Consider the following 16,076-nt stretch of genomic DNA (forward strand, 5'->3'; position numbering starts at 1 on the left):
CAGTTGACTTCTTTTCTGTAGTAGTCCTTTTCATTATATACCTCTTTCCACCTAAACTGGATTGACATCATTCCTCAAAAGGCACAGGACCAAGGTAGGGGAGAAAATAATTACAACTTTCTGAGACTGATATTTGTTTCAAAGTAAATGTTTTGTAAATTTAGAGACTATAGCATCTACTTTTGTTTCTGCATGGCTGTATCAGATGGCTCTTGAATCATGTTGAGTGAAATCACTCTCTGTGTTGTATACATTTGATGTAAATACAGAGATTTTTTTCTAGCCCTACAATTAGCAGCTCTGATGATCTCTTTAGCAGTATTTCAGCCAACAGTGAGCCTGTATTTCTTTTTTTTTTTTTTTTTGAGCCTGTATTTCCATGTTTTTAGCATCCCGTGGATTTCAGAGATAGACCAGAGTATTATTTGCAAATGCCAAAGTCCACCTAATACCTGTGTGTTGAGAACACCTGGAACCCCTTGACCATGCCTATACTTTATTGAATCCATGTGCTCCTGATTTAGCTGTTTTCTGGTTCACTGAGGGTAAAACTAGAAAAGGTAATTTGCAGACAGTTTAGCTAGAATTCTTTTAACAGCATATGAAATGTTAAAAGATACATTATTTGTGTGGTGAGTACCTAGCCAGGATCTCCACCTCATCCACCTGATGGCTGCCTGCCTTCCTCTGGCTCTGGTGGGCTTTGGACTCGCCTTTGCTGTTTGCCTTTTTTTTTTCTTTTTCTTTTTTTTTTTAAGATTTTATTTATTTATTCATGAGAAACACAGATAGAGAGGCAGAGATGCAGGCAGAGGGAGAAGCAGGCTCCATGCAGGGGGACTTGATCTGGGGTCTCCAGGATCACGCCCTGGGCTGAAGGCGGCACTAAACCACTGAGCCACCCGGGCTGCCCTGCTGTTTGCCCTTTTAGGAATTGTAACAAGCTGGTAAATGATCAGCTAATGTACACCTCCACAGAGTCAAGCTTAAATAAAGTAAATAATATGTGGACATGCTCTATTTCCTAATGTGTTAGCAGTCTCTTATCTCTGTCCTTTGTTGCATTAGTAGAAATTTCCAGCAAGAAAGAAGCAGGGCCATAACTGGGCTTTGCGGCATCTAAGGAGTGTCTCTATAGCTTTGAACTCTGCGGCCTCCCAGGGCAGCTTTGTCAGGCTTTGAGTGACATTCACCAAATGCTTAAGTCTCTTTCCTCTTCCTCTGGGGCAAGACATTTTTCTACCCAGATCAAAGCTTTGCTGGTTTTTAATCCATTTGATTCTTATTTAACTCCTTTCAGGGCAAGTTTTAGACGTCTGCCTGCTTATGTAACAAGGGAGGAAATGTTACGAAAGAAAGGAATGATGAAAGACATAAAGCCTGTGGTTTTTAAAAGTTCCATCAAATTAGGCTTTTCCAAGTCTGCAAAGGATGCATGTGATAGTCAAAATAGAAATAAACATAAAGGAAATGTGTTGTTTTGGATTCCATTGCTCTAAGGTAAACTTTTCTTTGAAGGAAATGAAAATCAGTGGTGACTGGCTAACACTGACTCTGGAAAGCAGAGCTCACCTTCCAAGGAAATGCAAGCCCTGTAAAGGCGGCCACCAGATCTCTAGGGAGGGAATCCCCACACATACCCTTTTTTTTTCTTTCTTAAATGTTTCCTAACTTGTGCGTGTTTGTTGGAAGCACCTGGCCAGGGGGTGGAGGGGGCTGGCTGTTGGGACCACAGCTGGTTGGATCACTCCATCCTCGGGATGAGGGGATGACCCGTGGCTCTGAGCACAGCTCTGGGGTCAGGCTTTGGGATTCACCACTCTGCAGCCTAGGGCAGGTTCCATAAACCCTGCTAACTGCTCTCTCCAGTGAGGAGACTATATGACTTGGTAGGCTAGGCTGGTCTGAGGGTGGAGTGGGTTAGTGCATGAAAGGCCCCTGGAAGAGGAGCGTGGGAAGTGCCGGCTGTTGTTACTTTTACCATTAGTAGTGGCACCTTCGCTGCTGCTGCTGCTCTTGGAGAGCTTAGAATGTGGGTGGCTCTGGTGCCCAGTTGACCCATTTTACAGGAATAAATGGAAAGAAAAAGGCCATTCTCAGTTGTTGTGGCCTTGCCACTAAGCAACGCCTATAGTTCTGAAATCACATGTTGGCTACCATTGGCCTGTCCAAGTGCCAGGACACACAGCCAGTTTCCTCAGGTTGAATGACCACCTTTCCCAGGGGCGTCTTCACTTCCTACCAGTGGCAGGTAGATGGAAGATAGAGAAGATTTGTCCCTTGGAAACTGGCTGTGCACCTCCCACCTCATCTCTGAGCCCTGCTCACTCCATGTGCACCTTTGACTGAGGGATGTGTATAGGTCTTTTTTCTTCCTTTAGGCTGCACAGTGGGCCCAGACACCTGGGCAGTACCCGCAGGCATGTCACCCAATGTCAGGATGAACCATGGATGTGGGCTGTGACCCCTCAGATTCAGATTAATTCATTTAGTCTCCAGGGTGTGCGGCGCATGTGTTTAACACATGACAGAAGGTATTGGATTCTATGGCAAGAATACCGTGTCCCACAGGAACAGGAACCTTGTCTGTTCTCGGAGATGCCCTTGGTTGTGACTGCTGGTGTCCGCCATCTACAGATCATCTTCTGGACCTTAACCTTTAGTGCCTGGTACCTTTATCCAGTGCTGAAACTGAAGTTACTTTGCCCCTGAGTATTGCAGAAAACTGGACCCAGAGTCTGTCTGTGGCCCGCCCATTCCTTCCACTATGCCCTTGTTAAGAGCAAATATAGCAGCCAACCCAGGGCTGAGCACAGCGACAGGGCCAGACCGTGGGGCTCAGTGCTGACAGGAATGGACCCACACACTCTAACCAGATCATGTTGCAGGAAGAAAAATTACTTTTTCCAGAAAAGAGAGAAAAATACCATTTTGTGGAACTCTGTTGGGGTGGAAGAGAGGACACTCTGATTTGTGACTAGATCAATCTTGAGAGGCAGAGCTGTTTCCGAGAACAGTTGCAGGTAGAGAGCATCTGTCCTAAAAGATACATCCTAATACAAGGAATGCTAATTTTCTGTGGTATTTGAGTGAGCAATATGGCACCAGGAACAAAATAATCACCGGTGTGCTTTTCTAAGAACCCATTAACCAACATCTGTTCATGATATGTTATTAAATGTGCCATTTTAAGAAGTTTGTTCTTTGGATGACAAATGGTGCCTCTCAAAGTGAAAATCAACCAGTAATAGTCACAATTAGAGGGAAATGGAGGAGCAGATAACATAAGGGCCAAGCTCAGGTGAGCAAGGCTTTGGGTTCTCTTACCCCTTTTAAACAGCAGGTATCCTGTTAAGCCTACTCCAGTGAGACTGATGCCTTTTAGCTATTTTAATAATAATAAAACAATGAGCTGCCGAGTGAAATGACTAGATATCCATGGCCACAGCTAGACTGTTCTGAGGCATGGTGTCTGTCAAATAGAATACCAAGAGAAGGCTGAAGGGCCTCTTTTCATGCTGTCCGTGGTGACACATGCTAAGACATGCTTATCTCCCATGTACCAGGTGCCCCTGGCCATCTTTATTCATCTTCGAGCCTAAGGTGCCTGAAGGCGGGGATGTATCTCAGTGTCTTTAGCCGTAATGTCTTGCACTGAGAATTCGAAAAACATTTTCAGTGGAACAGGCTGTAACTTTTGCTGCAGTGTCCCTCCAAGTGGTGATGGTGGTAACTGATCCTGCCCTTGGCGGAAGAGCAGAAAAGCAGCCATCTGAGCTCCTCACAGGTTCTGGCATGAAAGCTGACTGAAGTTGTTATCGTCACTTTGTTCCCCATCTTGCCAGATGAAGTGCCGTCTTGTAGGGACTTGTTGGTAATCAGCTGCCACTCTTCATCACTGGACATCCTCTTTGCACAAGGACCCTTTCTTGTGTGGGGGAGGATCTGTTATGGACTGAACGCTTGTGTTCCCCTGTTCCCCCCAGTTCAGATGTTAGAGGCCTAACTTACAATGTAATGATATTTGGAGGTGGGGCTTTGGGGGCAGTGATTAGGTTTGGAGGAGTTCATGAGGGATGGGTCCTCATGATGGGACTGTGCCCTCATGAGCAGAGACCAGTGGGCTAGCTTGCTCTCTCTGTCTGCCGTGTGAGGACACAGGGAGAAGGTGGCCTTCTGCAAGCCAGAAGAACACTGACTGGGACTGATTTGGCCGGTGCCTTGATCTCAGACTTCCAGCCTCCAGAGCTTCAAGAAACCAATGCCTGCTGATTAAGCCGCCCAATCTGTGGTGTTCTGTGATAGCAGCCCAAGCAGACTAACAAAGACCCTTTGTTTTCATGGCCTTTCTGGAGACCTCTGAATGCACTGACAGCCTTACTCCTATTAAAGGCTTAAAAATTTGTTCTGCTCAAGTTCTGGTTTTTGTCCCTGAGCTCTAGCAAGAGCAGATCGTGACAGAAAGCAGCATTTTAAGTGGAATGCCTCACAGGAGTCTTAACATTTGTCAGAAGCACAAAAGAGAGAGTTCTGCAACCACGTTAATCCAGGCGAGTGGCCTTCAGTTTGGTTAAGACACCGCTGGTGGAACAGGGTGTGTCTCCATCCTTACGTTGCTGACACATTTGTCCACAAGGAGAAGACAGCCTCCCAGGTGCCATTAATTTCCTTGTCCAGTCCTCTCAGGCAGGAGCCTCCCAACTGACCCGTGACGTGACTGGTCGTTCTCGGCTCCAGGTTGTGTGTGCTCCAGGGTTCTCGGGGGGCTCTTTGGCTCGCCAAATCATTGTCACAGAAGCAAGTTGTTCTTTGCACCTAATGCTAAAATAGTCTCCTTACCCTCATCTAAATGCAAGCAAGTGTGTCAAGTAATTTGTTGGAATGGTTGCAGTTTATATCTGTTTTTTAAAGTTTTCAAGACCTTCTTGACTCCTTCATATTCTCCCCGCCAGCCAGGGCTGGACATAGCCCTGGGGGTGGGCCTGTTGGGGCCTGTATAATGACATTTAAAAACCGACCCCATTCCTCATGCAGAGGCTGGATCAGATGTCCATGCTTCATACCCTCCCCAGCCCAGACAGGGCTCTCTGCCTGCCCTGTGTCCCCTTGGCCCAGTGGCCTTCTCTCGTTCAGTCCCCATCTGCCTTGGCAGCAGCAGAAAACTAGGCTGGAGCAGAGAGTCCTGGAAGTAAGGACATGGGGCTGGTGACAGCAGAGGGACGAGCCCTGGCCAGGATGGACATAGCCCTCCCCTGAAGAGGCAGTGCAGTCCCTCCCTTGTGCACATGAGGAGATCTAGAAACTTGCAAGGGAACTCCAGCCCTGGTCCATGTGCTAGGGCTCCACATGCATCTTCCCTCTGCCTGCCTCACTTCAACTCCTGGCGGAGGGAGCGCTGAACCACATGTCACTGGGCAGGATGTTCCAGTTACCAGGGTGTAAGTCAGCAGTGCACTAAGCTGTATCCACACCTCCTCATAAAAAAACAGACAGACAAAACCTTGGACTTTATAAGAAGGAAAATTCTGCATTGCCTTTATTATGACAATCTTCAAAGGCACTACATACACTATTAATATTTATTAGAAACCTGACCAGGATTCTCAGAAGTTATTTCTGAATACATAACAGCAGCCAGGTAGTTGGGGTCTATCGATTCTCAAGTTTAAAAAAGGTCGACATATTATACAGCAATAAATACCTTCTTTATTGATGTTCTATCTATACTGAATTTAAAGCCTATTCATATCTGGCTTTTTGCCCTATTCCCTTTCCACTGGAAGTGATTAATGACTAAATGTCTTCATTAAAGCAGATGTACCCTTTGTTTCCAGTAACTACCTATGAAGAGCAAGCTAATTGATGATTTTTAACTGCTTAATGTAAGCAAGAAATAAAGCAGTTTTGTGAGTTGCTACAAACAAAGTCACAATTGACCTACATGTCACCTAATGTCATTCATGGAAAACAATTACCTTTAATTATGATAAAAAGAATTTGTTGAAAACAAAATGGGAATTATTCTGCCTGTAGTGAGGAATTACACCATTAGTGCTTCTTGAGGTTAAGCAAAGCTTTTATCTAAAATGGTAGCCAAATAGGGGATAGATTATTTACTGTAATTGCTTGAAATGCTGCTCTGTGTCAGCGATGGTTTTAGATGAGTTTCCTGCTTCCTTTTAGATGTTGTCATGCATCTTATGAGGATCTATAAAGTGGATTAACATTTAAACACCCACTTGAACAATCACATTTTGACTGAAAGTCCATGAAGTGTCACAGAACCTTGAGTCTAAAAATCACAACGTAGCATGTTCTACCCCAAATCCTAGAGTCCTTGTGTGGAAGGTCAGGAGATAATCTCTGATTGCATTTTGGACTTCTGGTCAGTGACTGCTTCTGTTGGTGGGCCATCCCACTGAAATTCCACAAAGTTGAAACCCTCTTAGATACGATCTCACTGATACTGGTGTCTTTTCTAAGGAACAGGGTTTTAAACTAAGGTACAAAGCAGTTATCCCACTTTATCTGGATAATTATGGTGCTTGAACATTAATTCTTTTGTTTCCATTACTAAGCAATTTCCAGAAAGAATAGGGTGCTAAAAATGTTTGTCCCTATCCCAATCATACTGAGCTCAGTCTGAAACATTTCCTGTGCTCCACTCCCCCACCAACATGAGGTTATTTTAAGGCAGTGGTTCTCATGTGTGGCTTTAAAGAATAGCCCAGCATTCAGTGAGGTCTCCGCACCTCTCTTCTTCCTCATAATTGGCTGGGAATCAGCAACTTTGTCCTGGTTTTGCCCTAGGTCAAGCCATCCTCCTGTTGGGAGTGTATTTTCTTATTAAATGTGAGAAGACTGTGTCTCTCATGAATAAATAAATAAAATCATTTTTAAAATTAAATAAATAAATGCGAGAAAAACCCAGAGAACAGGACCATTCCAGGACTGACAGGTTGCACTGAGCTCACCATTTTAATGGATATTCACATGTTGGCAAAGTGACAAACACTTGAACCATTTCCAGGAGCTTTTCTTTACATGACCTCCTGTTGCATGCATTGATAGTACAGGCAATATAAATCTACAGGCTTTCAATGTGATACCTACTTCAGTACCTTAAAATGTAAGTTTTTATATTGTCACTTATAGTCGTGTTTTTGGCAGGGATGGGAACCTTCTGTTTTTTCACTGTTTCTCTCTCCAGGACTGTGGATTGATTTGGAAATGTCCTACAATGGGTCCTTTCTGATGACTCTCGAGACCAAAATGAATTTGACCAAACTAGGTAAAGAGCCTCTTGTTGAAGCCCTGAAGGTTGGAGAAATTGGCAAAGAAGGGTAAGGGGCCATACAAATTTACTAACCCATCCCCGGGGAACCAACCTCTTCCTCTAGCCTTTGGGAAGCAACTTGGATGTGTAATAGCCTCGGATGTTGAGTGAGCTTCCATGCAAGTACTTCTGGACCACAGAGGATTTCAGGGAGGGGTTCCCGACTTCCATCTCCCCAAGACTGGGAGTCCCCACCTCTGCTCAGCACCTTTTGGCCTCATTGCTGCCAGGGGGGCACACAGAGCAATTATTCAGAAAGCATCATTGACTCAGACCAGTAGGGCAGGCTCATCTGCACAAGAAAATGCTCTGTGAAAAGAATCCTCATTCAGAAACTTCCTCTGTCAACTTGCAGCCACAAACAGCATTGTGTGGGAAGGCTAAGGTCCCTGGAGGGGGCGGGGGGGGGGGGGGGGTCGGTCCATCTGCTTTAATCATAAAGTCTAAATTATTTCAATTGATCTTGTAGCCAACAGGGTGCTTCTAAAGTGTTTTGAGATGTATTTTCCTTAAATAATAAAATATTGATTTACTTAGTAAATTCCTCTTTGTAGAAGATATTGCATCTGCTGCCCACAGTTTGTTTGATTTAGTAAATATTTCAAATTCGTGAGATAGGTAATAAAGGTTTATTTTTTCCCCCTTAGAGGCCTAGAATGGATAAATTGGAACTTTAGTTTTCCATACACCTTAAAATACTCCTTTATATTATTGTTTTGACCAAACTAAAAATACTGATTAGAGTCTACTTCTCACATTTTTATCTGTTGGCATGGAATTAACAGTACAATGACAGAAAAACCCCACAAGGAGCCACCTTCGCAGGGTCTATATATAAGACACACAGACTCTTAGATTTTTGCTTGGTTATGATGCTGACCTAGTGCTTGTATTCATACATATGGTCATAGCAGATTGGCAGAGGGGGGGATGGTTAGACATTTGAGAATGTGCTTTTACTTAGATTATTCTGATTTCTCCCAGTTACTTAATGAAATGTTATTTTAACAATTGGAGAATTTCCCTACCTGTATGCAATCTAACCTGTATCTGTGCTGTTTTCCTTTCACTTTTCTGCTATTTGTTAAAATGTGTTTGGATTCGGCAATCTGTGGATTGTATTTTCTGGTGAGTGGTGTTTATCAACTCTCCATGTAGCATTTCATACCCTGTAGGTGCTGAGTCTTGTTTGGTCCCATGTGACGCCACTAGGAAGCTTGTCGTTTCATCATGTCCCTGAACATAAAGGCTCAGTTTGTAGACCTAAGAGGATTGAGGTCAGAGTACATAAGAGGCTTTCCTGGGAGGGAAAGTCTTGCCAACTTCCCTCATCTGAGTTGCTGGTGTTTTGATCTAGTTCTCTAATCAGACTCAATTTCCTGTGTCTGGACGCCCCCACCCCACTGCCATGCACAGCTGTGTATTAGCTGCCCAGCCTGTAAGACAAAGCACCATGGGCAGAAGCAGCCTTGAAAGTGAGTTCTAACTATACAGGAGAGGACAGAGCAAATGTCAGAAGCCTTGTGGAAGGAGTCCATTCTCAACAGCACAGGGTGACTGGACTCCTTAGAAAGGGGTGTCTTGGGTAGCAGACGGGGCCCCAACACAGCCAGGTCCCTGAGATCTTGGCCATTTAGGTGTGCCACGTTCATGTGACTCTCTTGGCACAATTTCAAGTTCATAAACCTTGGCTGATCAAAGAGGATGGGCATGTTTCTGAGTAAGCAGTGCTTCTCCAGACTACATGAAAAAAAAATCCTCTGCTTTTGGAATATGATGGTATATTTTGTAATATACTTCTGAAGTACCATTTTTGTCCTAGTAGAGCGGGTATAAAATGTTTTGCCTCTTCCTATGGTGTTACGTTATATGTTGATGGGTAATTGGCTGTCATTTAATTTTAAAAGCAAGGGAAAAAACCCATTCCAAGTACTTCATTTGAGAGAAAAAGGCCTAGAAAGATAGATCTTTAACTTTATATATATATATATAAAGGACCCCTTTAGGAATTCAGGAGTTCTGGATCCTCCCTGAAAATGTCTATACCTGTACGGTTTTGACTCACAATTTCTGGGAGCACTGAGAGCCTCTGAAAGCCCATCCATAACTAAGAACCTAATCCCAGAAGAGATTCTAGAACCCACTTCATCACTTCCTCAATCATGAGCACATCAGAATCCCCCTAAGTCTAAATACTGAGAGACCGAAATTCCTTATTGGCAAATCTCTCCAAAGTGGAGGCTGTGGCTGGGCCTCTGCTTTGTTTCATGGCTTTCTTTTCAGTCCCCTTCAAGTGTGCAAATGACTGTGGCCTGGGGAGTCTCTAGAAGAAGCTGCTCAACCTGTGAGAAGCCCCACTTATTGTTAGAAAGTTTGTTCATGTCCTCACGTTATTATCCTGAGGATGATAGTGAGAAATGCCAATCTGTGTTGCTTTATTCTAGTGAAGTCCTTTCTCTGAAATATGTCTTTATATCTGTAGACATTTTTCCTTTAGTCTCTATTTCCCAAATAGCCACCCTCTTACATATTGTAGTTTACATCACCTTGGGGCAATAAGGTGCTCAAAGTGGAATTCAGGTAGTAACTTTAGGAAGTGACTTGAAGAGGACCAGAGTGAGTCAGTAAGGGGAATTTTTTACAGGCTGGCTGCTCTCTAAAGGAACTGTGGCTTTGGAGGCACTTGGCCAGTTCATGTTCTTCCACTGCAGCCTGGGTCTGGTGGGACAGTCCCCATAGGGGGGCCATTGTGACCTCTGAATTGGGTCCCTAGGTCACAGTATACTCCCAACCACCACAACCCTGAAGCTCCTGTGTTTTGTGAGCCAAGTGCCTGCAGCCCACACTGTGACTTGGTCTCGCTCTGTGGGTATACGCACATGCATGTCTGTGGCAAATGAATGGTGCCAATTTCACTCCCAAGAAAATACATTCTCCTGTGTGGCCACCTCACTGTGCTGTTTAATCTAATTATGCATCCTTTTTTTTTTTTTTTTTTTTTTTTTTTAGGATTTTATTTATTCATGAGAGAGACAGAGACAGAGACACAGGCAGAGGGAGAAGCAGGCTCCTTGCAGGGAGCCTGACGTGGGACTCGATCCCAGGACTCTGGGATCACGCCCTGGGCTGAAGGCAGTGCTAAACCGCTGAGCCACCAGGGCTGTGCTTAATTCACTTTTTCTTATGTATCTGACTCCAAGTTCATATCCAAATAGATTTTTAGCAGAGGCAGCAAAACTAGAATTAGCCCTTTAAGGTGGCTCTTTGAAAGGATATCATAGCTGGATTCTAAGAAGCATTTTTAAAAATTAGGCTTATTATGTTTAGCACACCTTATTTAAGAATGTGCAGTGTATTTTTCTCTGAAGTTCATACTGACATCATGATATCATAAAATGCATGTTCAGTTATAAAACTGAGTAACAGCCAAACATTTAGTTACCCATTTAATTAGTTAAGTATTGGGTGCCACATAGAGGTACTGTTTGGTCAAAATCAGAATTTCATGTCACCTAATCTACTTTAACTGATAGGGCATTGTCTAAATTATTAACTTCAGCCACAAAAATTTATCCTGTTCTCTATCCTGCAGAGGATTAATTTGGGAACCTGAGAGCTCTCTGCAGTGCTCAGCCTTTGGCATCTTTTGCTTCAAGTCTGGAGGCTGCCAGATGACAAATACCAGTGGGGGGGACAGGAGGGGATGGTGGCTCAGCAGGTTTCACTGCAGTCCCAGATCTCAAGGCAGCTTTTTTAGTGCTGCGTGGATGGGGAACAGGCTACCTGTGCAGTCAGGACACAGACTCCTCATCTGATAGCTCTAGGTCTGAGACCCAGGGAGCCTAGTCATTGTATTTATGGACAAGGAAAATGGATGTCTCAGCTGGTTGTGTTATCTGGGGATTTGACTCCCCAACTTTCCTCATCTCAACACCCAATTTGGGCTTTCTTGGGAATAATATTTTGCTGTGCACATTTTATATAAGAGAAGATCTCTGTGAGGACTGCCTAACCATGGAAAGCTCCAAAATGGCTTTGTGATCAATGAGCACCCATATACATTCCTGGACTAGCCAGGATTCTAACGGAAGGAGAAAGAATCAGTTAGATGCTATCCCCATGCCCTTTTGTATCTGCAGGGGGAGTTTCCCTTTAACTGTACATGAAAGCCTGTTGGCTGAAACAGCTTGCTCTCATGTTTCAGAGCTGGGGTTGAGGAAGATCCGGGTGTCCTGCCAGGGAGGACACTGGTGGGGTCTTCTTACAGTCAAGCTCCTGTTTCAGGGGTGGAGATTTCAGCCCCACCCTTCCAGGGCTGGGGCCTCTGCTGGGCCTTCAAGTCTGCCCTCCTGTATGTACTCTGCCCTGGGTGCCCTTGGTCCCCATTGGCCAAGGGATGGCTGCTCGATGTGAGATCAGAGGAAGACCTCAAAGGCATTGCACCTGTAAGGATAGGACCTAAGCTCCACTGCCCTCCTCTCTCCTGGTAATTTTGTCCTTATCAAAAATACAAGGCCTTGCCTCTGCTTTGTGACTATTTGGTTGCTTAGTGTGTTCAGAGACTACTTTGTCTCTTGTTCGCTTCATCCCAATTAAGTCTCTGAGGCTCAGGGATGGACCCTGCCTCTCTGCTTCTCTGAAGCAAAGCCACCATCCAGGAAGGAAATTGCCTTCTATGGGGCTGAAGCTCAGCCAAGAATCCTCCTCCCCTGTCCCATACCATTAGAGGGGCACTTGCCACTGCTGGTGATCTAGTAATCCCTATGCCTCTGGAAACTGAGTATTCAACCTGGGAAGATGAATGAGAGACTTTGCTTGTTGATGAGGCTTTGCATAACTTTATTTGTTGTTGTTGTTGTTTTTTAAAGATTTATTTCTTATTCATGAGAGACAGAGAGAGGCAGAGACACAGGCAGAGGGAGAAGCAGGCTCCCTGTGGGGAGCCCGATGTGCAACTGTATCCCAGGACCCTGGGATCATGACCTGAGCCAAAGGCAGATGCTCAACTGCTGAACCACCTAGACATGCTTTTATTACTTTATTTTTAAAATGGTTTTTAAATTTGTATTTCTCCAGAAAACTTCCTGGGTTCTCCTGTCAGTTGATTCCCCGAGTCCCTTGAGATTTGTCATGTGTGATTGTTAGCTTTTTCTATGGCCTTTAGGGGCTAGGGCAGGTATGGGGTAACATATGTAGTTTCACTAGAAAGGAGTCTCGAGTCAAAACTAATGTGGAGGTGAATAAGAAAGCATCATAGCTGTTAAACTCAGCCAGAGTCAAGGGACTTGCCTGAACATCCCCGTCATGGGTGAGGGGAGGTCATGTCGCCAACATAAGCTGTCACCTCACCCCTGCAACCATCATTCTTTCCATTCACCCTCCCACTTGGCTCCTGCTGCACTTTGATGAGATCCCTGCATTTTGTGTGGACTGCATCACACTCCCACCACCTGTCCTGACGCATGCACAAAATAGAACTCTTGAGGTCCAAGTCCTCTGCACTGCTCTTAGGGAACTTGGCACTGAAGAGCCTCCTGGGTAGCCTGACCAATCCGAGGACTCTTGGATTGGGCCTCTTCTTTTCTGGGCAGAGTGGGGAGACTGAGGACCTGTTAGCGGTGGAGCATGTGTGTTCTCTTTCTAAGCAGAGCCTGAAGGACAGGCTACGGTGGTGACTCTGCCCTGATCAGTTGCAGGCCCAGGGCGTACTGTCTGGCGGACAGCGATGAGGAGTCCTCCAGTGCTGGCTCCTCTGATGAAGACGACGCTCCAGAGCCCAGCGCAGGAGACAAACCACTTCTCCCGGGGGCTGAAGGGTGAGTGGATCCAGTTTTGAGGGTCTCCAGGGGTTGGGGTACCAAGTTGGGAGTGAGCTTTTTTCCCCCTCTTCCTGGTAATCTTTCTTCCTCCTTCACATCGAGTGAATGGTTTTTGCATTAAGAACCCAGAGTGGCTAGAAACTCCAGGCCCCACAGCTAAAAGATCCAAATAGCTTTTCTTAGCTAAGAAGGTCCCCATCTGGATGGCTTTCTTGGGCGATTGAAAAAAAAAGTATTTTTTAAAGATTTTATTTAAATTCAAGTTCAGCATATATTGTAGTATTAGTTTGAGTAGAATTTAGTGATGCATCACTTGAATATAAGAAAATTATGCATAGAGAATTGAAAGGCGAGCTTCTCGCAAGGGGCACAGCTTATACAACACCTCCCCCTGGTGCCGGGTGGAGAGCACTGCTCCCCTTCAGTCGGGTCACAATTATGCTGAGCTGCCTGCCAGTTCCTTCTAGCAAGGCTGGAACAGTCTAGTGATTTCTTTGGTGTGTTTTAAAGATGTGGGTCACTTAGCTGATCTTTTAGATCATGACTTCATTTTCAGAGCTCCCTTTGACTGTTATGTGGACTCTGGAATAATCAGAGTGTTAAATAGCTTCTCTGTAAGGATCTGTTAGTTATTTAAGGTGAGTTGAAGAAAATAAGATTGTAAAGAAACCAGAGATTCAGAAGCACTTGTAAGAAGATATCAGCCTATTCACTTTTGAAATCCTACAGAATATGAAAAGAATCCAGACATTTGAGAAATTGATATCTAAAGTTTGCAGGTTTTTTTAAATATATATTTTATTTATTCATGAGAGACACAGAGAGAGAGGCAAAGACACATGCAGAGGGAGAAGCAGGCTCCATGCAGGGAGCCCCATGTGGGACTCGATCCCAGGTCTCCAGGATCACACCCTGGGCTGAAGGCGGCGCTAAACCACTGGAGCCACCCGGGCTGCCCATGTGTGCGTTTTTTAAAAAACAAATATCTTCCCTTCTTAAAGCAGTCTTATGGTAACTATGACCTGATAGAAAAGCTTGCTTTCTTGACCTGCTAGCATGCCAGCTTGATTAGCATTTTTTTTTTTAGAAAGAAGTTCTAAGCCCTTTGAAAAGTAGTTGCCATTTAAAATTGATATATCACCTAAAAGACAGTCAGTTAAATACTGTATTTTATGTCTCTGTTGATGCAGCATGATTTCCTTTTTGAAGTGTAGAGATGGGGAGATTCCTCTAAGAGGACACAGGATTTACAGTCACTAGCAGAGGGTTATTAAGGAGGAAAGGTCTGATGTCTTCTCTGCACTGTGACAACTTTGTCTCTCCATGGGTCAAGACTTGGGTTCTGATCCCCATACCATCTCTAAAGTAGTAGTTTCTCACTGAGAGGTTATTTTGTGCCCCTGCCGGCACCCCACCCCCACCCCCGGTGGACATTCAGCAATGTCTAGAGACAATTTTTTATTATCATGACTGGGGGAAGCCTGCTGTTAACATCTAGAAGGTTGAGGCTGCTAACCATCCTGCAGTGCCCAAGACAGACCCTACAGCAGAGAAATACTCAGTCCAAAATGTCAGTAATGCTTCGGTTGAAAAACTCTGGTCTAAAGTGAGGTGAACGAAGAGCCACAGAGTTTGTGTGTGTGGAGGAGCAAAATTTATACTAACACCTGTCTGTGTCCCTCATTTAAAGGTATGTGGGAGGTCATCGAACAAGTAAGATTATGAGGTTTGTTGATAAGATTACCAAGTCAAAATACTTCCAAAAAGCAACTGAGACAGAGTTCATTAAGAAGAAGATTGAAGAAGTCTCCAATACACCCCTGCTGCTAACTGTGGAAGTACAAGAATGCAGAGGAACCCTGGCAGTCAACATTCCACCTCCGCCGACTGACCGGATATGGTGCGTACAGCCTGTTGTATGGCTAGAAAGATCCCAGCATGCTTACCCTTGACATTATGGGAAGTACCTCCTCTTGGGCAGAAGCACTTTCACACGTTTTTTCATGGAACGTAATGTCTGTTGTAAATCCAACTCTATTTTCTTCTGTGAATGGTTCGTTCACATGTTAAGTGTTATCTTCATATGTTTTTCTTCTCAGTCTTCTAAAGCCAGCTCTTTCCACCATCTGTAAAGCTCTTATTCTCTGCCTGGCCTGGGGTGTAGCTGCTTCACCTGGTCAGTCCACACAGCATCCTGCAGAGATAGGTAGCACTGTTACCCCACCTTACACAAGGGGTTCATGCATGCAGCAGAGCCTGTGGTGCTTAGGGAAGACTCCTTGGGTTAGACCTAGATGTTAAGGAGGCAGAGCTTATGCACTTGGTAATTGTGGTAGGAGGTCTGTCCAAGGAGTTGTCATTGAACTGGTGGTTCTCAACCCTGCCTGCATATCACAGTCACCTGGGGACTTGGTAAGAACAAAGATGCACCCAGTCCCCAGAATCCAGGGCCTGGGGGACAAAGCCAAGATTGAGAACCACTGAACTAACCTGTTATTCATGGGTCCTGTAGAAGAAAATCACTATCTGTGAATTGAAGTTTAAGATTGGCATTCTAGGTCCTTTAAAATGTACATAAGTGTACACAGTGATTGTAGGAGGTCTCATTGTACCAGAAATTACAATGGTATGAAAAAGATAGCTCTGTTCTATCCTAGAGTGAAACTTCCATGCTAGTGCATATCCCTGGCATTAGGAAGGGTTTATAAGAATGATCAGAAGGCGATTTTTGAATTGACTATTTGATGATGATATTGGTGTTTCCCAGTAAAAACTTTAAAATACCTTTATAGATTTTGTTGTGAGACAGTAGTATTTTCATTGTAAAAAGAAAAGTGGGAACAAATAAAAAAAATCAGTTACAGGTGCTACTGCTTAGTGAAAGAAAAGAAAACAATTTTTTAAGATTGTATTTATTTGAC

The 16,076-nt window shown here is 44.4% G+C and overlaps 1 protein-coding gene across 1 annotated transcript in view; it reads left to right on the forward strand.

Moving 5' to 3' along the window:
* Positions 1-16,076, forward strand: part of TEX2 (testis expressed 2) — a 101,546-nt gene that overhangs the window by 81,341 nt on the left and 4,129 nt on the right. The window contains 3 exon segments of the mRNA XM_038546863.1: positions 7,211-7,343; positions 13,027-13,152; positions 14,846-15,055. Of these exon segments, the coding sequence (XP_038402791.1) occupies positions 7,211-7,343; positions 13,027-13,152; positions 14,846-15,055 (469 nt within the window).

The sequence above is a fragment of the Canis lupus genome, chromosome 9 (genome assembly GCF_011100685.1).
Source record: "Canis lupus familiaris isolate Mischka breed German Shepherd chromosome 9, alternate assembly UU_Cfam_GSD_1.0, whole genome shotgun sequence".
Classification (NCBI taxonomy): Eukaryota; Metazoa; Chordata; class Mammalia; order Carnivora; family Canidae; genus Canis; species Canis lupus.